The sequence below is a fragment of the Branchiostoma belcheri genome, unplaced genomic scaffold (genome assembly GCF_001625305.1).
Source record: "Branchiostoma belcheri isolate BF01 breed outbred unplaced genomic scaffold, Haploidv18h27 scaffold353, whole genome shotgun sequence".
Lineage (NCBI taxonomy): Eukaryota > Metazoa > Chordata > Leptocardii > Amphioxiformes > Branchiostomatidae > Branchiostoma > Branchiostoma belcheri.
Genome location: NW_017803969.1, coordinates 1 through 22,739, shown reverse-complemented (window position 1 = coordinate 22,739; position 22,739 = coordinate 1). Strand labels below are relative to the sequence as shown.

Genomic DNA, 22,739 nt, shown 5'->3' with positions numbered 1-22,739 from the left:
AAGGTCAGTAATAGACGCAGGCGCAGAGGGCCCAGTTTTGGTAGAGATGGCAGTGTAATGTTAAGTGTGAAGAAGTCATTTTGTAGGGAAATGTTGTGGTTTTGGACTTGTATGTTATAGGTAAGGGTTGTAGTATTTTAATTTTGTTGAAAAAACAGACTTGCAGCCATGTTGGTGTTGTCTACCACGCTGAAGAATATATAGGTTTACATGCTGTCATCACCTGTCCAGAGGGGTGGGCCACTTCTCAATGTACAGGTAGAATTCCCGCATGGTTTAGCTGCGTAGAATTTTTTATTTATTTTTGGTGAATGGAGACTTGAGAGGTTGGGCGACTGTACCAATGTATGTTTCTAAAGATCTAAAACTCAGGTGTATGGATTTTGACCACGTGGTTTTGACATAATTCCCATATATTAACATAGGAAGGCCCTCTTATTGGCCTTTGCCCTGATCCCCGTCAGGCATAGCAACAGGGAGTAACTTTCATGAAATAAAGACTGAACTTTCCTTCCAAAACTTACATGAACTGGATCTTACCCCAAATTCTTTCAAGTCTTGGACGGAAAGTTTAGTCTTTATTTCATAATGACTTGTACTAAAACAGATGAACTTCCATGCTAAGGGAACATTTTTCGTTCGTTTAAAAAATGAAACATTAATTTCCCGAATACATATACAGATACTATGATTAGAATTATTTAAGAAATTTGTGTACTCGGACAAAATAAAACTATGACAAAATAATACTAATAAAAGTTTGGAGTAAACAGCTAATTTTGTAGGAGGTGGGGGCTAAATGGCTAGGGGGGCGAGGTGGAGGGACCACATCACTAGCGATTTTGCCCTGGGGAGGGCGGAATTGCCAGAGATCTCGGGGGCGAGATCCCTTGGACACCTGTCAGTCACTATGATCTCTGCGTCAGTACGGCTGAGCCGTTGTTACAGAACCTCAGGCGGCTTTTATCACGCCCATTCTTAAAAGTTATGTCAAGCTAGGATAACGCCTTTAACAAAATTATTCTGCAAAAATTCGCGGACTCGGTCACTGCCCGTGTGGACAATACACGCCTATGAGTCATGTTTTTAATGTTGAAATGGAAATTATTTGGACGTCTCTATTATCTTTCTTATTGACTGCAAATACCCGTGCTCCTAGCACAGTTCATCGCTTCTTTGGATTTCAAAAGAGGATCGCACAAAAATCGTACGGCGAATTGCTTTCTATCGAGTATTGGAACTTTTGTATCGTCGTTGCCTTTGACTGTGGGTTCTTTTCCAACAGTATACTGTCTCCGGCAAAGGGTTTTACGCGTACAGGTAGGAAACTGATTCCTCTGGGTTCCCTTTGTTGCCATCAATGTAGGTCAATAAAAATTTAACATCTAGATATCGAAAAAAATTGAAGCATTAATGGAGGGCCCCGCAGTTAAATCTGCAAGACATTAAGGACAATCTGTGTAAAAAGCATTCAAGTAAAGACAACAACACTTTAATGTTCACCACGCACCACTTCTGTAGCCCTTGTCTATGTAACCTGACTTCTCTTCAATGTTGGTGAATCTACAACATCCGTCATATGACTTTGTTATTGTTTCAACTAATTGTTTTAACAAATTATTTCTTTTCTAGTATCATTGATGATTGACCATGTCATGACAGATATGGTATGCTAATGTTTTTAAATCTTTCGGTTCTAGTTCTAATTAATTGTGTCCAGATCGTTGTAATGTCTCGTGTGTCCGTCACTTGTTTCCGAAAGCTTCCTTAAAATGCATTATTAAAATACAGAAATCGTCTCAGACACAACAAGTTCACACGCACGCTTACATGGACAATGCGGAATTAGGGGTAGGTCGGAATTAGGGCACCCCCTGTTAGTATCTTTTGTGGTTGATCAGTTCTGCTAACTTTATTAGGCTAACGTAAAGGTGTATTTCACTTGTGGATATTCTACCGGCAATATACGTGACTTCTTCGCGGAATTCTTAGCTTCAATGGGACTTCAACTTTCTACTATAGCTCATCGTGTTCCAGCGTTTCCCACCATTTCAGGCTAACGTTGTTCTTACACAACATTTCTGTGTATTTATTTTGGCCTAGCGCTTAGGAAAATTGTGACGGTAAAAGATTTTTTTTTTATTTTTTTTATTCAATGTATTATTACTATTTTTCCTGGTGCATTTGGTTGAGAGTTTACCGCTATATATAAAAACGTAACTTACTTGGTAACATGGACGAGACAAAACTGTAAGCAATTGTAAGCTACGTACCTACGAAAAGCAAAATAATCTAAACCAATGATGATATTTTCATAATGCGCCATGACAAAAAACAGGGAAAACGCCCGGTTTAGGTGGACTTACGTTTGACGATAAATTACTCAAAATTAAATAAATTACTCAATAAATTACTCAAGACTGAGACAGAAACAGAAAACATTCCTGGCTTACTAATATAACTTGAATTTAGAAAAGCCTTCCACTCGGTAGATACGAAATCCTTATTAAAAGTGCAGGAAAAATTAAACTGAAAAATAAATCTACATCGGTTTTTGACTCAGAATTTGACTACAACAAACTGACCCGAACCTTCAACGGAAAAGCCTCTACGACCTTCAAACATTAGTACATCGGGAGTCTGGGACACAATGAGAACAGCTAATATAAAAGGAAAAATGTCTAAAACATGTCTATCGCTAAATGTTTGTACCGAGTGACCTGTCTCAATATTTTACATGGTTTATACACATAGTGACCATGTAAGATTACTTTTAGGATAGGAAACCGCATCTGTATTAATGATTCTCTTTATATAATCTACGTACTAGGATAGAGTAAAGAACAAACATAGAGTAAATTAAAAGTTTCCTACCACTGACAACATCCTTGCAGATGATGATCAGAGAGACGGCTACAAGCAGGCCCCTCATCTGGGTCCGGACGGGCCTGTACTTATCCAACTCCACAGGAATTTCAGAAGCGTCCGTGCGACCTAATGCCAGTATCCCAATCCTCAAATGATGTGACGCTAAGCTACGAAAACGCTCTTATGAAACCACAGGAAACAAGCAATATGTTTGATGAAATGCAATGACGCCCAACTATAGCTACTAAGTATCTAAATGAAGGTGCATGGCGAATGGCGGTCTATGCCATTCTTTCCGCAGTATGTAACATTGTGTACACAAAGCATGTTGAATAACCCATATGATATAAATGGAGTTAACTTTTCAACGGAGCCTTTTCAACAGACTAATCTTAAAAACATAAACATGTATTCAAGCCATTTACACAACTGATCTGCAGGTAGAAAGTCATTAATTTTTTACATCATGTATATCAAAACTCAGGGGCTGTTCTCAACGCAACAACACCAAAACCTCTGTATGGGAATTCTCTGTCACATTTCTGAAATTTTAGCAGGTTGTTAACACGTCGTTGTTAGGGATGATGGTTTTGAATAAAGTAAATATAAATATATCTACCCAAGTGTTTGTTACTGTCCATGTCCATGCACCATTAAGCCAAACAAAGAGTTAAACAATAGAGTTCAGAACAGCGTTAACGGTTAATTTGAGTTTTTTTATTTATTTATTTATTTATTAATCTTAAAAACTGTTGAATGGTACCTTCAGTCTTTGATGGACTGATTTCCAAGGTAGCCCAACAATACATACACATTGGACAACATGGAATTCAAAGAAAATTAAACAACGAGTTTGATTTGATTTATTAAACTGTATAAGGATATATACAGCCAGGACTGACAACGGCCTTATACATACTGCTGAACAATTAAATATACCCTATCCAAAGTGGAAAACAAACTTTTAAAAATGCTGGATATCAATAAGGAAATATGATATGGACATTTATTTCATACCTGGGCCGCGATGACGTTCGATATGGGTGTTCCGTCCTGTGTGATAACTAGTGGTACGGCCTTCGGCCGTCGGGCTGGTACCTCGGGCGATACGGAATACACTGTGTTATATTCTATATCTACTACAATTAATCTACACACTTTTGGTATTAGTTTATTTTTAGAGCATTTCCCATAGTCCCAAAACATGTCACGTAAGGAGTCCTTATATTTTGGTACCACCAAGGAAGTTTATATCTTCTTTGTACCACCAATAAATAACTAGATTCGAAACAAGCAACAGATTTTTTTTGCCATGGCATTTAGCATTATATCAGATATAGGTTCGATTTAACTTACTAAATCTAAGAAACGACTTTGACTTTAATTTAAAAATCCAGTTTTACTGTCCTGAAATCGCGCATTGGACGCCTGTAAATACGGTGCAATTTGTTTTCCAAGTCCAGGCAGCCCGATATTCGATATTCACAAGCTTGATTAACGTATACATTGCCTCTGAGAGAGATATACGGTTCCCAAAATATATTAAATGTTGGGCGTCAGACAGTACCATGTACGGAATATTCCAATGGGAGGGTGGGCGGATGTAGAGTGTTCTGCGTGAAACTGACCGTTGGAGCGAACCGGGGATAGAATTGAATGATTTCCAGTGTAATTAAGTTCACGTCACTCCTCACTATACACCACGTATTATCTATAAGCCTCTAGAGGTGGAGGTAAAACATCACTAGCGATTTTGCCCTGGGGAGGGTGAAATTGCCAGAGATCTCGGGGGCGATATCCCTTGGACACCTGTCAGTCACTATGATCTCTGCGTCAGTACGGCTGAGCCGTTGTTACAGAACCTCAGGCGGCTTTTATCACGCCCATTCTTAAAAGTTATGTCAAGCTAGGATAACGCATTTAACAAAATTATTCTGCAAAAATTCGCGGACTCGGTCACTGCCCGTGTGGACAATACACGCCTATGAGTCATGTTTTTAATGTTGAAATGGAAATTATTTGGACGTCTCTATTATCTTTCTTATTGACTGCAAATACCCGTGCTCCTAGCACAGTTCATCGCTTCTTTGGATTTCAAAAGCGGATCGCACAAAAATCGTACGGCGACTTGCTTTCTATCGAGTATTGGAACTTTTGTATCGTCGTTGCCTTTGACTGTGGGTTCTTTTCCAAAAGTATACTGTCTCCGGCAAAGGGTTTTACGCGTACAGGTAGGAAACTGATTCCTCTGGGTTCCCTTTGTTGCCATCAATGTAGGTCAATAAAAATTTAACATCTAGATATCGAAAAAAATTGAAGCATTAATGGAGGGCCCCTCAGTTAAATCTGCAAGACATTTAGGACAATCGGTGTAAAAAGCATTCAAGTAAAGACAACAACACTTTAATGCTCACCACGCACCACTTCTGTAGCCCTTGTCTATGTAACCTGACTTCTCTTCAATGTTGGTGAATCTACAACATCCGTCATATGACTTTGTTATTGTTTTAGCTAATTGTTTAGTTATTTCTTTTCTAGGATCATTGATTTGAATCAATAACTTGATCGTTTTTATCAATGTTGCTTCAAGGGAGAAAAATTTTCTTTTTATTTTCTTTTAGTAATTATCATTTATGATTTTAAGTTATTTTATTGATAGTATCAATATATTCATATTATATTCATATTATTCTACTATAGTGATTCAGTTTTTTTATTAATAATCTCATAGAGTTAATTCTGTTTTTAACTAATTGTGATTTTATCCTGTTTGATTTATCAGTTGTGTATATTGTGGCTGTTCATAATTCTTCATACAACAGAGGCTCACAGGGGGAAACTGGACCTTCATGTATATTCAAATGACCAAGATTCATATACATATCCCCAGTTTATTATTTTTAAGAGGCTTACCGCATTAAGAACGGCTGGCACAAATATTGAAATCAATTAAAGATAGTTAAAAACAGGAAATTATTTACAATAGGTTGCGTTCATAGTCAAGCAGTTACCATGTCATGACAGATATGGTATGCTAATGTTTCTAAATTTTTTTGGTTCTAGTTCTGATTGTGTCCAGATCGTGTGTCTGACACTTGTTTCCGAAAGCTTCCTTAAAATGCATTAATAGAATATAGAAATCGTCTCAGACACAACAAGTTCACACGCACGCTTACATGGACAATGCGGAATTAGGGGTAGGTCGGAATTAGGGCACCCCCTGTTACTATCCTTTGTGGTCGATCAGTTTTGCCAACTTTATTAGGCTAACGTAAGGGTGTATTTCACTTGTGGATATTCTACCGGCAATATACATGACTTCTTCGCGGAATTCTTAGCTTCAATGGGACTTCAACTTTCTACTATAGCTATCGTGTTCCAGCGTTTTCCACCATTTCAGGCTGACGTTGTTCTTACACAACATTTCTGTGTGTTTATTTTTGGCCTAGCGCTTAGGAAAATTGTGACGGTAAAAGATTTTTTTTTATTTTTCTTTTATTTAATGTATTATTACTATTTTTCCTGGTGCATTTGGTTGCGAGTTTACCGCTATATATAAATATGTAACTTGCTTGGTAACATGGACGAGACAAAACTGTAAGCAATTGTAAGCTACTTACCTACGAAAAGCAAAATAATCTAAACCAATGATGATATTTTCATAATGCGCCATGACAAAAAACAGGGAAAACGCCCGGTTTAGGTTGACTTACGGTTGACGATACATTACTCAAAATTATATGAATTACTCAATAAATTACTCAAGACTGAGACAGAAACAGAAAACATCTCTGGCTTACTAATATAACTTGAATTTAGAAAAGCCTTCCACTCGGTAGAAACGAAATCCTTATTAAAAGTGCAGGAAAAATTAAACTGAAAAATAAATCTACATCGGTCTCAATATTTTACATGGTTTATACACATAGTGACCATGTAAGATTACTTTTAGGATAGGAAACCGCATCTGTATTAATGATTCTCTTTATATAATCTAAGTAATAGGATATGCAGCTCATTGGTCTGGTACTTTAACCTCTTTCACAGATACAACTGACTCGTAGAACTCTAAGTAACTCTGATCAGCTTACACTGCGTGTGTGCAGAACTGCACGTTTAGGACGATCTTTTATGTATCATGTAATGTCTCTGTATAACCAGTCTCTGTGGCAGCAAAACTTACGCATAGCCAATTCCTTCTTCATCAACTTCGTTACAGAACTGTTAACCTTTATCTAATACCTAGCTGGCCTGTTTTTAAGAATTATACATTTTCAATAGCCCCTGGCCACACAGCAGCGCAATCACTACAGCAGGGGGCTAGTCCGCTCTTTCCCAAATACTGAGTGCTAAGCAGAATAGGCAGTATGCACACTTTTTAAAGTCTTTGGTATGACTCGGCCGGGGATCGAAGTTACAACCAACCGAATGCAAGGCGAGAACTCTACATCCTTAAACATCGCAAGTAGCGTGTGTATATACTGTTAAAAATCATCTTGTGTACAAAAACTCCTCCAATCCATTGTGGTACGAATTGCCATCTATGAATGTGAGACCTGGAAAAGTACTACGAACAAAACTCAAGCTTTGGACACATTTTAGCACAAATGTCTCAGAACGACCTTGGGCATCTCTTGGAGGGACCATGTTAGTAATGAGGAGATCATGCTGAGAGCTTAAGTCCCCCTTATCAGCGAGATGGTAACTGAGAGAAGACTGAGGTTTGCAGGACATGTATGGAGAATACCAAATAATAGAACGACCAGGATAGCCATGGATTGGATACCAAATGGGAAAAGACCAAGAAGGAGACCCAAAACTACCCTACGCAAAACAATTCAGAATGATAGGAAGAAACTGGAATTTGGCAACACAGAATCTATGATTGTTGCGGCACAAAACAGGAACTTATGGAGGAATACTGTTAAGTCTGCAAGTCGACCGGTGCAACTAGTTGTAGGAGGAATTAAGGTCTAAGGTAAGGTACGCAACACGCAACTCAGCCTATGGTGTTTTTATACAAAGAAACCTTCGAATAACCTTTAAAGAAACTAGTCCTATCAAGCTTCATCAACAAACATGGAGTAAATTAAAGGTTTCCTACCACTGACAACATCCTTGCAGATGATGATCAGAGAGACGGCTACAAGCAGGCCCCTCATCTGGGTCCGGACGGGCCTGTACTTATCCAACTCCACAGGAATTTCAGAAGCGTCCGTGCGACCTAATGCCAGTATCCCAATCCTCAAATGATGTGACGCTAAGCTACGAAAACGCCCTTATAAAACCACAGGAAACAAGCAATATGTTTGATGAAATGCAATGACGCCCAACTATAGCTATCTAAATGAAGGTACATGGCGAATGGCGGTCTATGCCATTCTTTCCGCAGTATGTAATATTGTGTACAAAAAGCATGTTGAATAACCCATATGATATAAATGGAGTTAACTTTTCAACGGGGCCTTTTAACTAATCTTAGAAACATAAACATGTATTCAAGCCATTTACACAATTGATCTGCAGGTAGAAAGTCAATATTTTTTTTACATCATGTATATCAAAACTCAGGGGCTGTTTTCAATGCAACAACACCCATACCTTTTGTATGGGAATTCTCTGTCACATTTCTGAAATTTCGTTGTTAGGGGTGATGGTTTTGAATAAAGTAAATATAAATATATCTACCCAAGTGTTTGTTACTGGCCGTGTCCATGCACCATTAAGCCAAACAAAGAGTTACAAAAGAGTTGAGAACGACCTTAATTATCTTCGCCAAGAACATTATGTTTTCAGGGGCGTTCGTGTGTGTGTGTGTGTGTGTGTGTGTGTGTGTGTGTGTGTGTGTGTTGTGTGTGTGTGTGTGTGTTGTGTGTGTGTGTGTGTGTGTGTGTGTGTGTAAACACGATAACTCAAGAAGGCTTTGATGGATTGTCTTTATACTTGGTAGGTAGGTAGGTCTTAATTAGACCTCAACATGATTAGATTTTGGACCCCCTAGCGGCTTGTTATGGTACTGCAGCTGAACTTTCGGTTTTGATATCTTAGGATCTAGACTTGCTAGGGTGACGAAATTTGAATGGTAGGCAGCTCTTGTGTTGAGGAAGACGTGACGTGAGTTTGAGCCAACTAGCGGCTTGCTCTGGAACTGCAGGGCTATCTGTTTTAAAATATTCAAAAGAGGATAACTCAAAATCCGGTTGACGGATCGTCATGATTTTTGGTATGTAGGTAGCTAACGTGATGCTTGATATAATTATATGAAAATTATGCAAATATGGATGTGATTTGCATAATTTATGGGGAAATTCTATAAATCAGCTGTATTCCATGATAGGACTATTGAAGCTTGTAATATTGGTAATTGAGAACAAGAAAAACACAGCAAGATATTAATTATGTCAATGAAGACTTAATTTGCATAATTAATGACAAAATGTTATGATTCTGTAATGATAAATGCCTGGAATTTCATACTTGTGGTATTTGAAAGTTCAGTGGAGATGAACATCATTAAACATAATATATTCAAATCAGGACCTCATTGGCATAATTTATGAGGAAATGCTAAAATTGCATTGTTTGTTTATATATGACTGTCTTTTGGCTGTATGAAAATATGATAAACTGATATAATTCATGAAAATAATGATCCTATTTGTTAAATAAGGGGAGAACTCTATATTTGTCAGTCATGAAGATGAACATTATTTGGCGAAGGTATGAGATCGGGCCGGGGAACTGTAGTTTGAGTTTGAGTTGATTTATTAAACTGTATGAAGAGATATACAGCCAAGACTGACAACGGCCTTCTACATACTGCTGAAAAATTGAAAAAAAATACCCAGTCCAGCGCGGAAAATAAAAACTTTTTAAAAATTCTGGATATCAAGAAGGAAAAACGATGACGTTCGATACGGGTGTTCCGGCCCGTGTGATAACAAGTTGTACGGCCTTCGGCCGTCGGGCGATACGGAATACACAGTGTTATATTCTATAGTTACTGCAATTTCTCAACACACTTTTGGTATTAATTTATTTTTTAGAGCATTTGACATAGTCCCAAAACATGTCACGTAAGGAATCCTTATATTTTGGTACCAGCAAGGAAGTTTATATCTCCGTTGTATCACTAAGAAATAAATAAATTCGAAACAAGCAACAGATTTTTTTTTGCCATGACATTTAACATTATATCAGAAGTAGATTCGATTTAACTTACTAACTGTTATAAGAAACGACTTTTTCGCAAGGGGGCGCCTTTTGGGACGGTCATGTTTTAGGAGTCTCTCCTAGGTTCCGTGCTGCAAACAAGCTTTTTAAGTACTTCTAATAGCCATTAGTGGTCAATCGAGGACTCTGTGGCCAAGGGACCACTCCCTCGTCTGAGACCCTTTTTGTCCAAAAAAAATGACTTTTTGTTGCCAAAAAATTACTTCGAAAGTTGACAACGTCGATCGATGGGGAGGGCCCGATACCAGATGTGCAGACTACTCTGATCGACTACGCATGAGAAAACTCAACAAACTTGCAGACGTCGCCTTCCGTTCAGAGACAAGAAAGAGAGACGAGTCATTCCGGCTACAACTTCCAGTTATTTGTCGGGTGATCTGCTTGTAACAGACTCTTCCTGCTGGCGAGACCGGTCCCAAGTGCAGCCCCCCTCCCATCAACTCCTTGCAACATCAGTGTTCAGGCGTAGCTTGCGAAAAGAAGAAGCGGGCCCCCTAATACGGGGCCCTCGCCGGTAAGTTTCAGATCGGATTGTGTTCCCATTTGTCTTTTCCAATATGAATATGTTGTAATCATATTCTCCAGTAAAACCATTAATAATGATTTTTCTTCTACGTTGTTTACATCATGCCGAGGCACACAAAAACGTCACCTGGAAACAAAGATGCCAAAAAGCGCAAGTTTAGCTCAACAGGCTCACAGACTGACGAAGAACTGGACACTTCAGAGCCCGACATGAAGACCATCCTCAGTAAAATAAACGCACAGCTAGAAGACCTGGCTAGCATCAAACAACAGGTGAGCAGAGATACTGTCAACATTGTTAACATTGCAAAGACTTCTCAGTTCTTGGAAGAAGAAGTGTCTGTTCTAAAAAAAGTAGTGAAACAACTTTCGGGGAAAGTGAAAATATATGAAGAAAGACAGAACAAATATGAAAAAGACAAAATCAGAGACCCAGCACAAGCAAGTACAAATGGAAGCTTAGTCGAGAAGAGAGAACTTGATATTTTACAACGTACCGGAGGACCCCTTGGAAAAACCTAAGCAATCCGAAAAGCTACTCACCCAGGTTCTCATCCATAACGCCAAAATTCCTGAGGATGCCGTAAAAAAAAATCAAGTTTCAGCGAGTACATCGATTGGGGAAAACCCGTATTGGTGAACAGGCAAAACCTCGGCCGATCATCGCGAAATTTGTATGGTTTAAGGATCGTGAAGTGGTCAGACAAGCAGCTAGGAATCTGAAGGGAACGAGCTTCGGAATCTCCGAGGATTTCCCAAGACAGATACGAGAGGTAAGGAAGAAACTTATGCCTGTCTTAAGGTCAGCGCGCGCCGCACAACCACCAAAGTTTGCCGTTCTTAACGTAGATCAGTTGTTTATCGACGGGGTACTCTACACCGGCCCAGAAGCCAACAGACCACACTAATACTTAATTGATGGTTTCTGTTCTAGATCTTGCTCGGACTTGAATATAGTTGAATCCCTTAAATGTACGTTTATTCGCTGAACTTTGTCTATTTGTTTATTTATATTGTTTCATTATGTCATGTAATTTTTTTTTGTTTCCACGGATCCAAGTTCATGCTTAGTACTTGACATTATTTTCATTTTTGTTCTTGCCACACTTAATGAATCAAAACAAAGGCAAAAATCTCGCCCCCTTTCTGTGACATGAACACCAAGATTGGTTCTTATAATGCAAATGGTCTAGCAAACTCTCGTAAAAGAAGAGAAGTGTTCACTTGGCTTAAAGAAAAATCTTACGATATAATATGTCTACAAGAAACCCATTCAGTACTTAAAGATGAAATGGCTTGGAAACAGGAATGGGGCGGGAAAATCGTCTTCAATCATGGGCAACAAATCAACGCGGAGTTTTGATGTTATTTAAAGAAAATCTCAACTTTACCATCAATTATTCTATGAAAGATGATGATGGTCGTAAATGATCTGCATTATTGTATTTGTAATCTATAGGCACCAAACACAGACAACCCTAACTTTTTGATAAGATAGAAAAATTGATAGTTAACCTGAAATTAAATCACAGTAATTTCATTATCGTTGGAGACTTCAACACGGTACAGAATGCGACTTTGGACAGAGCCGGACAAAACCCTGTAATATACCACCCAGATGCACAACGAAAAATAAACGAACTGATGTTTGCTTTAGACTTAGTAGATATTTGGAGACATAAACACCCTCACACAGTCAGATTTACTTGGCGAAGAAGACGGCAAGCGAGTCGTCTGGATTATTTCTTAATATCTTTTTCACTTTTGGTGGATATTTCAAATGTAAAAATTTTAGACAGACTCAAATCCGACCATAAATTTATTTCACTTGATATTCATAACATAAGGCGTACGCGTGGAAAAAATTACTGGAAGTTGAATCAAACACTATTAAAGGATAAAAACTTTCGGAAGAAAACTGAAAAATTTATAGAGGAGTTATTTCGATTTAATGTAGGCACGACTGACCCGTTAACGGTTTGGGACGCCTTCGAGTGTTGTTTTAGAGGACATTGCATCAAATTTGCCTCTGCGAGACGAAAAGCTTTTATCTCAAAAGAAAATGATCTTCAAAAACAGATCGACCACCTAACCGTGAAAATAGATGAGACTGATGTGCCGTCACAATCTGTTCTTGACGAACTTAGCGTACTGCAGAGTGAATTAGAAGAATTATATGAACAGAAAACGGACCAGCTGGTATATAAACAAAGAGCTGATTGGATGGAATTTCCCGACAGGTGTACCAAACAATTTCTTGATCTTGGGCGACGAAATTGTTGTAAGAAAAATGTTATGAATTTAAATACATCTGACGGGGAAAATATTCAGGAGCCCTCGCGTGTTATCGAAGAAATTAGAACCTTTTATCATTCCCTTTACTCCTTTAAAAACCCTCCAGAAGATCTTGATGATACAAATTGTGATCCCTTCTTTTCAAAAGATAATTATGTTCTTCTAAATGCTGAACAGAAAAATTCCTGTGAAGGACTAATTACAGAAAAGGAGCTGTGGGAAGCGATTAGTAGTTTTAAAGATGGCAAAAGCCCAGGTCTGGATGGGATCCCGATTGAAGTATATAAGATTTTTTTCTTCTAATTTAAAGCATCCCATGCTTCAGTTTTTTAATTACGCATATAAAAATGGTAACTTGTCAGAATCACAGAGGAAAGGACTAATCACTCTTCTATTAAAACAAGATGCAGACAGTCAATATAAGGATCCGACACTACTTAACAACTGGCGACCCCTATCGTTGTTATGTTGCGATGTACGCATTCTATCTAAAGCATTCTCTTAGGATGAGAAAGGTAATTGCGAGTCTAATAAATAAAGATCAAAGTGGATTCTTACAAAATAGATTTATTGGTGAAAACATCTGCCAAATTCTTGAAATTATTCAATACTACGAAAATGAAAGATTACCAGGTATGATTTTTATAGCGGACTTTGAAAAGGCGTTTGACAAGCTTCGATGGGATTTCATGTTGAAGACTTTAGATTTTTATGGTTTCGGAAAATCATTTATTAGTTTGGTTTCTGTTCTCTATAAAGACATTACAAGTAGAGTGATAAATAATGGGTATATTTCAGCCCCCTTTTCGCTATTGCGTGGAGTTCGTCAAGGCTGCCCGCTCTCGCCATATCTCTTTATATTATGTGTAGAACTCCTGGCCACAAAAGTTAGATCAAACAACACAATAGAGGGATTAACGATGCATGGAGTTGAAATTAAGGTATCCCAATCTGCAGACGACTCAAATTTTCCATTGCAGCCGACATTACCATCTCTCTTTGCCCTAACAAATGACTTAAATAATTTTTCAAAAATCTCTGGATTGGTACCAAACTACAAAAAATGCAAAATACTAAGAATAGGAACATTAAGGAATACTAACTTTACCTTGCCATGCAATCTCCATATCATATGGACAGACGGACCGGTAAAAATGCTCGGAGTTGGGATCACCGGAGACATAAATAAACTTACAGACAATTATCAAGATAGGTTAACTAAAATCGATAGAACTCTCCAGCCTTGGAAAATGATACCCAGGACACTTTATGGTAAGATCACCCTCATTAATACCCTTGTGGTCTCGCAATTTACCCACTTATTTTTGTCACTACCATCCCCCGGAAAAACCTTTTTCCAAACATATGAGCAAATAATTTTTAAATTCATATGGAATGGTAAACCTGAAAAAATTAAATGTAAAATCCTTTATAATACGTATGACAAAGGTGGTTTAGGACTAATACATTTACCTACATTTGACCTTACTCGTAACGCTTCTTGGGTTCCAAGAATGTTCTCCCAAGATGACTCAAGTCGTAAATCTTTCTTAGATACATCATCCGGGATATTTAGTAGACATTTGTACCCGTTTTTACAACTGTCTTTGGGGAAGGACATCGTAACTTTCATGTCACCTTCTTGTTCTCTGAGTGACACATTTTGTAAAAAGATATCCACTGATCACATGAGTAATGTTTTTAAAAGGCTACTTGTCTCTCCTAAACCCTTTTTTAAAGATGTTCTTAAAGCTAAAGCTTGGCTTTCTTTCCAATTCAAACCTCCCGAAACCTTGCAAGAGATACAATCACAACTCTTATGGTGCAACTCAAGTATTGTAATTGAAAATACGCCTATTATATGGGAAAAACCTCTTAAACATGGAATCTTCTACATTAATGACCTTTTGGATACTAATGGGCGGTTTTTATCTTACAATGGCCTTCTTGCTAAATTCGGTACAGCATTTGATTATTTATTTATTTATTTATTTATTTATTTATTAAGATTCTCAGAGAAGAAACTGAGAGGAGTCAGCAACAGGATAGAATCCTTTAACAGGGGTGACTCCTCCAAACAAATAACAAATAATAAAAACATGAATATACAGAATACAAGAATAACAATAATAATAATGATTGAATGTTGATAGTGGCTGAAGAATGGAGAAATATAATGGATGAGTAAGTTCGTTAACAGCTAGACCAGGTACTAATATTGAAAACGTCGAAATGTGTGGACAGTAAATGTCGGTAGTGTTTGAATACGGCTTGTTTAAAACGTTTGTCTGATGAATTTGGAGTTAGCCTGAGGGGTCTGATTTCTGCTGGGAGGGCATTCCATATGTAAACAATTCTTAAGAAAAAGGAGTGCTTAAAAGTCGTTGTATGGCATTTTCTTGGTGTCAATTTGGCCAGGTTATGTGCTCTCAAGTAGGGATGTGGAGAGATTAGGAAGTTTTCAATATCTATATCGTGAGACGCATTTGAAAATCAAAACCAAATCTAGTATTTCGCGTCTGTGTGACAAAGGTAAAAGTGAGCAAGTAGACATCCTGTCTTTATATGTGTAGTCAGTGGAGTAATTATTGAGAATGCATTTGGTTCCACGTCTCTGTATACTTTCCAGTCTTTCTATTAGTTCATGTGTATGCGGAGACCATACCGTGGAACAATACTCTAACTAACTTCGAACAAGGGACATGTAAAGAGCTTTTTTTAACAGACACAGGAGCATGGAAACCCAATGACCGTTTTATAAAACCTAGTGTAGAGTTGGCTTTAGAGATAATGTTTTGTATATGAAATTTCCATGTTAGTTGGCCAGTTGCAGAGACTCCAAGGTCATTAAATTCGGAGACAACCTCTAAAAACGTGTCATCCATTTTATATTGAAAGCGAATTTGATTTTTTCCCTGCCTATGGTTAGTATTTTGCATTTGTCAGCGTTGAACTTCATCATCCATATTTTGCCCCAATTGTACATGTTCTCGATGTCTTTTTGAAGAAAAATACAGTCAATAACAGTTGAGATATTTTTAAAACATTTCGAGTCATCTGCGTATAATGCCACTGTGCTACTGACAACAGATGGTAGGTCGTTAATGAATAACAGAAATAGGAGTGGCCCAAGTATTGAACCTTGGGGGACTCCTGAGAGAACTGGTAGCCATTCAGAATGTTCGTTCTCTACAATGACTCGTTGTCTGCGACCAGACAAATAACTATCGAACCAAGCAGCAAGTTTGAGTGCACACCATACATTTTCAACTTGTGGACCAGAAGGCGGTGGGAGACACAGTCAAAAGCCTTAGAGAAATCGAGAAAAACAACATCAACTTGGCCGCCGTTATCCAGAATGGAACCGATTTTGTGAGAAATTTGAAGTAGCAATGTTGCTGTCGACCTGCCCTTAATGAAACCATGTTGAAGAGGATGAATTTGGTCCTTAAGATAAGGGAAGATGCGGTTAAATAAACATCTTTCCATTACTTTACTAATTATACTTAACAGAGAGATAGGACGGTAGTTTTCAACAGATTCCTTGCGGCCTTTTTTGAAGACTGGACATACATTAGCGTCTTTCCACTGTGCCTGCACCCAGCCTAGACGTAGACTTTTGTTAAACAGTGTTGTTAGCTGAGGTGCTATGTCCTGTGCACACTGACGCAGGATAACAGGGGATATTCCGTCGGGACCATATGCCTTAGCACAGTCAAGATTATTAAGTACATCTAATATCTCTTCATTCGTAAATACAAAGTACCCCAGATTTGGATGTTGAAATACAGGTATATCAGGAAGTTGATGTTCAAAAGTCGGTAGAGTAAACACTGAGTGGAAATACTTGTTAAACATGTCCGCCTTTTCCTTGGGTGTTTTGGCCTCAACAGTACCAAATTCCAAAACGCTAGGAAGACGGCTAGAGCCAGTTTTGGATTTAAAGAAGGACCAAAACTTTTTCGGGTTCCTGTGGACTTTGGTTCCAAGGCTACCCAAGAAAGTCTTGTACTTAGTTTTTAGCAGTTTTTGGAGATCATTTCTTTGTTTCCTAAACTTGGCCCAATGAGATGGCTTATTGGTCCTTTTGGCAAGTCGCCATGTTGTCATTTTTTTGTTACGAGCATGTATGACATCACCATCAATCCAAGGTGATGAAAAAGTATTCTTCACACAAATCTGAGGTATAAGCAAATAAACAGCATTCATCAACTCACGTCCCCACCTTTCCCAAATGTCATCTATATCTAGCGCTTCATTAATCTCATTACATGAAAACAAATTAACTAAGCTTGACCTCAGCGCGTCGAAATCCCCTTTCGCATAGTTATAAACATAACGTTTGGTACGAGCAAAACTTGGCCTATTTCGTGTAAACAAGTCAAAGTGTAAAATTGCGTGATCTGTTGGAAAGTCAGATGTAACTTGTTCAACTTCAGAACATCTGTCAGGAATATTCGTCAACACCACGTCCAGCTGGTGTCCATGTATGTTTGAAATCACATTATTAATTTGCGTAAGAGAAAAGTCATTTACTATGCTGCTTAAAGTACGTTCCTGTGCTGAGCTACAACTCAAGTTCGACCAGTTGATCTTAGGAACGTTAAGGTCACCAATTAGCACGATTTGATCGTATTCCTTGGCAACATTAGTCAGGACCGTCTCTAGGTTAGCATTGAAGGAAGACAAGTCACCACTCGGTGGTCTGTAGTATACGATGAGAGCAATTTTTGAGTAGTTAACAGGTTTCATTTCACAGACCAGCACTTCATCCGGGGGCTCAATGTCTTCCCTCCGTTTAGCAGAGATGTCTGCCTTGAGCGCAAGAAGGACTCCACCGCCAGTCTTACCCGGCAAAGTAACGTCCCTGTCTTTGCGGAAACAAGTGTAACCTTGTGGTAAGAGTTCATGGTATGAAACACTTGAGTTGAGCCAGGTCTCAGTAACGGCTAGAATATCCGGCTCAATGGATTCAACCAGATTAAGGAAAAGTACTATCTTGTTAAGTTTTCTGGTGACAGACTTGACGCTACGGGCGTTCATATAAAGAAAACTGAAACATGCCGACCTAGTCCGTGGTTGCTAGGTCGGCGTCAGAGCAATGTCAGCAGCCGAACATGCTGGTAACCCTTGAGGGGGGTCAGGCTCTTGCTTATTCCCACTGTCATCCTGGCATTGACGTTCGGAATTGTGGCGGAAGAAGTTGAGATCCAAGGGGTCAAACGTGGTGACAGGGTGCAGACTCAGCAGTTGATCCATAGACTCAGCTGGAGTGGTGCCGATTTCGCGGGAACGTGACTGGGTGTGCCCTTCACAGGAAGTAGGCAGACTTACAGCGCTAGATGTTGGCGTGGCTCCATTAGATGTCTGAGCTGGGTCAGCAACCTGTTTCTTGGGTACGGAGTAAGTGCGCAGCTCAGGTGAAGGTAATGACCGCTTTCTGTTTCTCAGGTTGTAGCGTTCGCGGGTATCGGATGTGACCGCCGGGGACAGTTGGTCTGTCCCTTTCCTGGTATTGCGCTTGGTGTTGCCCCTACTGGAGCCTCCGTTTGAACTAGCCTTTAAGTTAGATCTGCAGGCCGGTTGAGGTGGAGTGAAAGCGTTAAGTCGGGAATGAGTCAGTGGATGTTGGGGCACCTCTCCATGACTGCCAGTCTCAGGTTCAGATTCAAGGTCAATCAAGGAGTCGTACCGATTAGACGTTGAAATAGGCGGCCTGACATAAGCATTGATTGATGATTTCACATGAGGTGCGCGTTTGAGGGCTAAAATCAGCTGATTCCTCTTCATCAGATGGAGGATTCCGTTCAGCTCTCTTATGCCCCCGGCAGTTAGCCTTGGCATGACCCTGTTTGCCACACGCGTAACAAACAATTTTCGGACAGACATTCGACATGTGGTCCAAAGACTTGCATCGGCGACAGTTAACTATTTGATCGGGTCCACAGTACACCTCCAGGTCTATGTCAAGGGACCTGAGGGGGTCGTGGGGGTGTGGGATGGTCAAGGTGGTGTACCTGGGAGGTAACTCACCTGTCACTTCACTAATGTAGCAGAATCTGTGCCCAGATCGAAGATGTTTGAAAATCTCGCTGTCTGTCTTAAATTTGTGTCTTTCTATTGACGTTGCTCGGACTGCAAAGGTGTCAACCCAAGCAGCTACTACGCTATCAGGAACCGAGTGGAACACTCCATGTATAGACACTCTTGTGCGAGTGGGTGGACCAGACAGGGGAGTGCTTGCAAAGTCTAGCAGCGTGAGGATTCTCCCAGCAAGGGTGATCCGGGGGTTCTGCAGGACATACATTTTAGCTTGAATGGTCGACGGTTGATGATGACCATAGGGTATACAACTTGTACCCCGAGGACATCAGAAGGTTGCAGGAGGTTTGGACTCTTTCCAGGTTTTACAAAGAATTTAACCCAAAGGTTGATGTCTTGAAATCTGTCAAGATATGGATCGTTGATAGCTGGGTCCACTAGATTAGAAGCCATCGTTTCTACAGCTTAACGCAGGTACTTGCCGGGCGACCTCTAGTAACCCCAAACACGATAGGTGTAATCACAGGTAAACAACGCCAATAAGCTACGTGTAGTCAATATTAGCCAGATGCTCAGTAAATAAACATCAGAGATATACAAAGGGTCTTTGGACTTGCCCTGTACATTCAGATCTCCACTCGATGATTGCAAGACACAGTTTCGCCGCCCGGAAGCTAAACGGTCGGAGATTCCTTTGTTCCCAGTCGACACCCTCCCACTCTTGCCGATGTTGACAACTTGAAAGATCCAGTGTTCGTAAGATAAGGCTCCAACCATCCAAGTTTCGTCGTCAAAGTGTAAAGGAACAGTTCATCTAATAACCTGATTACAGATTCAGTTCCGATGAGCCCGCAGGAAATTAAAAAAAAGCTTTTAGCAAGAACTCTCACAGACAAACTCGTAAAGACAGCCACTGCAGAAAGCGCCACCTATCGATCTCCGATTGATAAGCTAGAGTACAATCAGATATTATCTGCAATACCGCGAAACTGGAAAAAAAGCTTTTAGACAAGACACCAGTAATAGGCCCTATCTTACCTCATATAGCGAATTATTTATGGCTAAAGGCAACTAGAATAAACAAAATTATCTATACATATTTTTTGCAATCAGAAAATAGTGCTAGAAACCCACTGAACATACAAAGACACTGGGAGGATGAATTTAATATAATTGTCCCGTGGAAATGGGTTTTTAATTTAATTTATGCCGTGACTATATGCCCAAAACTAAGAATTTTTCAATACAAAATCTTGCATAAATTGTTAGCCACAAAGAAAATGCTACACATCTGGAAAATTCTAAATAGCCCCAATTGTGTACACTGTGAGGAAGTAGAGACCACTAGGCACTTATTCTGGGACTGCCCGAGAGTTGTTACATTTTGGACTGATGTAGAATATGGTTTAAAACAGCAGTAAATAAAACATTATATCTGGACTTTCAGACAGTTATTTTAGGTGACATATCTGAAAATTGTAATGTAATCGTGAATTTATTAATTCTAGTGGCTAAACATTATATTTTCATACAGAGAGACAAAAAACTAGTTCTAAATCACTACATTTCGTATGTAAAGAGATATTACAAGACAGAATATATGATAGCAGAGAGAAGAAACAAATTAGATATTCATTTTCGTAAATGGGAGGCTTTCCCATTAAACTTTGTTTATTAGTACATTGTTATCTTCCATTGTTCTGCTTCTTCTCAACTTGTCCATATTACCTGCCATGTATTATCCATCTGTTGTTGACATTTTGTTATTTATGCTTCAAATTATGGAGTTTGTTGCCATTATTTACTTCTCCTTTTGTCTCCACTGTTGTTGCCTATTTAGTTGATTTACATATACATATATTTTGACTTTGGTTGTCATTATTTCAATTTTCATCTTACTGTATATACATATTGTTCTGTTATCTGTATTATAGTAGATCAAGTACTATTCTGTCGAGGATTTTTTCCTGCTGTTATCCTTGTTTTATCTCAATTGTATTTTTGGATTCGTGGATTATTTCTCTGTTACCATTACGTTATTACTTTTTTGCTTTGTTCATGTCTTGTTTGTAAATGTTTTGCATTTTGAAATACTAATAAAAAAAAATAAAAAAAACGACTTTGACTTTTAAAAAATCCAGTTTTACTATTCTGAAATCGCATTGGGCGCCTGTAGATACGGTGCAATTTGTCTTCCAAGTCCAGGCAGCCCGATATTCACAAGTTTGATTAACCCTACCTAGACCGGGCTTTTTTTGACATGGGGGGACCGGGGGGGGGGCTTTTGACCCCCCCCTAAGAACTCGCGAACGGTATGTCGTATGACCACCAAATTTTCAGAGAATGGTGTACTAGTGAAAATTAATCATATCTACAATTCTTATGTCGTTATGACGTAATATGACGTCATTATGACGTTATTAATGTGATTTTATTGGCCAAAATCGTCTAAATAGGTTTTTCCCTGAAAACTAAATGGTATTCAACATAACTGTACCAAAAGTGTTTATGACAGAATATTATGGTGTACTAAGTCTTATGTTGCCCATAGCAACACCGGTGACGTCATAAAATGACGTAATGCATATTTAAGATATCCGCCATCTTGGATCATCAATCTTGAATTTTCAAAAATAGTTTTTTTTCATGATAAAGCCTAAAATACATTGTAAACATACTAAAGACCTTCATTTAAACCTTTTTTAGGAAAAAGAAATGGAAGTATTGATGAAATTTTAATGAAAATAACCTGTATATACCTGTTCTGATGATATGGTCCGCCATCTTGGATTTTGGCCAATGACGTCATCAAATTAGCATAAATTATGCATATTTAATGATAAAATTTACATAAAATTATATGGGATGTTATTAATATTAGAAACCATGAGTAACTTGACATAAAACCCATAAAATTTTATTGTTGAAACAAGAAGTACTAAATTTAGCAAAAAATGCCTGTCAGAAACCCGTTGCCATGGCAACACAAAAAATCATTTTCGTATTCCAATGATAGAGAATTGTTGCCAACAATATTCTAGGAAAAGTCACCAAGTTTGGCCGTTCTACGGCTAGCCGTTCAGACGCTAGGTGACATCAAAGTTGCCGCGGGCACTTTTAGCCCCCCCCCCCCCCCGGTCTAGGTAGGGTTAATCTACAAGTAAGTTTATTGTACGAGCAACTGTCTGTGCAGGAGAGAACTATAAGGACTTTGTGATGCCAGCTTACCACAACCGTCCTCGTCACTCCCGTCCGAACAGTCCGTCCTCCCGTCACACCGCCTCCAGGTCAGGGTGCAGGCATGTCCGTGTCCGCACCGGAAGTACCCAGGGGGGCAGCGGATCGCTGTGTAAGGAAACAGCCTGTTAGGTAGAACTGTAACATTTGCAATGTTTGCCGTAACATGGTTCAGCCCAACTACCTTTCTTACCATAGGAACCTTCCTTACATGACAAAGACTCTTACGGTTGTTGACCAGGTTTTTCTAGTTGTAATTACCTGTATATTGAGTAACCGTTCTTTTACATGAGCTTCTTACGGACCTTGTTGTTTAACCGGTTTTTCTAGTTACTTGTATATAAGAGTGAATCGGTTCTCTGTTCATTTGTGACGCTAAAGAAGAGTGATGGATGTCACTCGAAACGTCCGGAAATAAATAAAAATCCGTAACTGATCCAGTAGTAGAGTTTGAATTTTCTTACGAGTACTGATATGGTTATTTTGACTTATAACAGCGAGGTTCGGGTTGATAGCGACCAGTCCTTCCAGCGCCGTAT

The 22,739-nt window shown here is 39.0% G+C and overlaps 1 protein-coding gene across 1 annotated transcript in view; it reads right to left on the bottom strand.

Moving 5' to 3' along the window:
• The window catches only part of LOC109475911, a 28,598-nt gene extending 20,568 nt beyond the window's left edge, over window positions 1-8,030 (bottom strand). Inside the window, exon 1 of the mRNA XM_019776730.1 lies at window positions 7,973-8,030. Coding sequence (XP_019632289.1) covers window positions 7,973-8,030 — 58 coding nt within the window. The remainder of the gene's footprint in view (window positions 1-7,972) is intronic.
• Window positions 8,031-22,739: the final 14,709 nt, after the last annotated feature.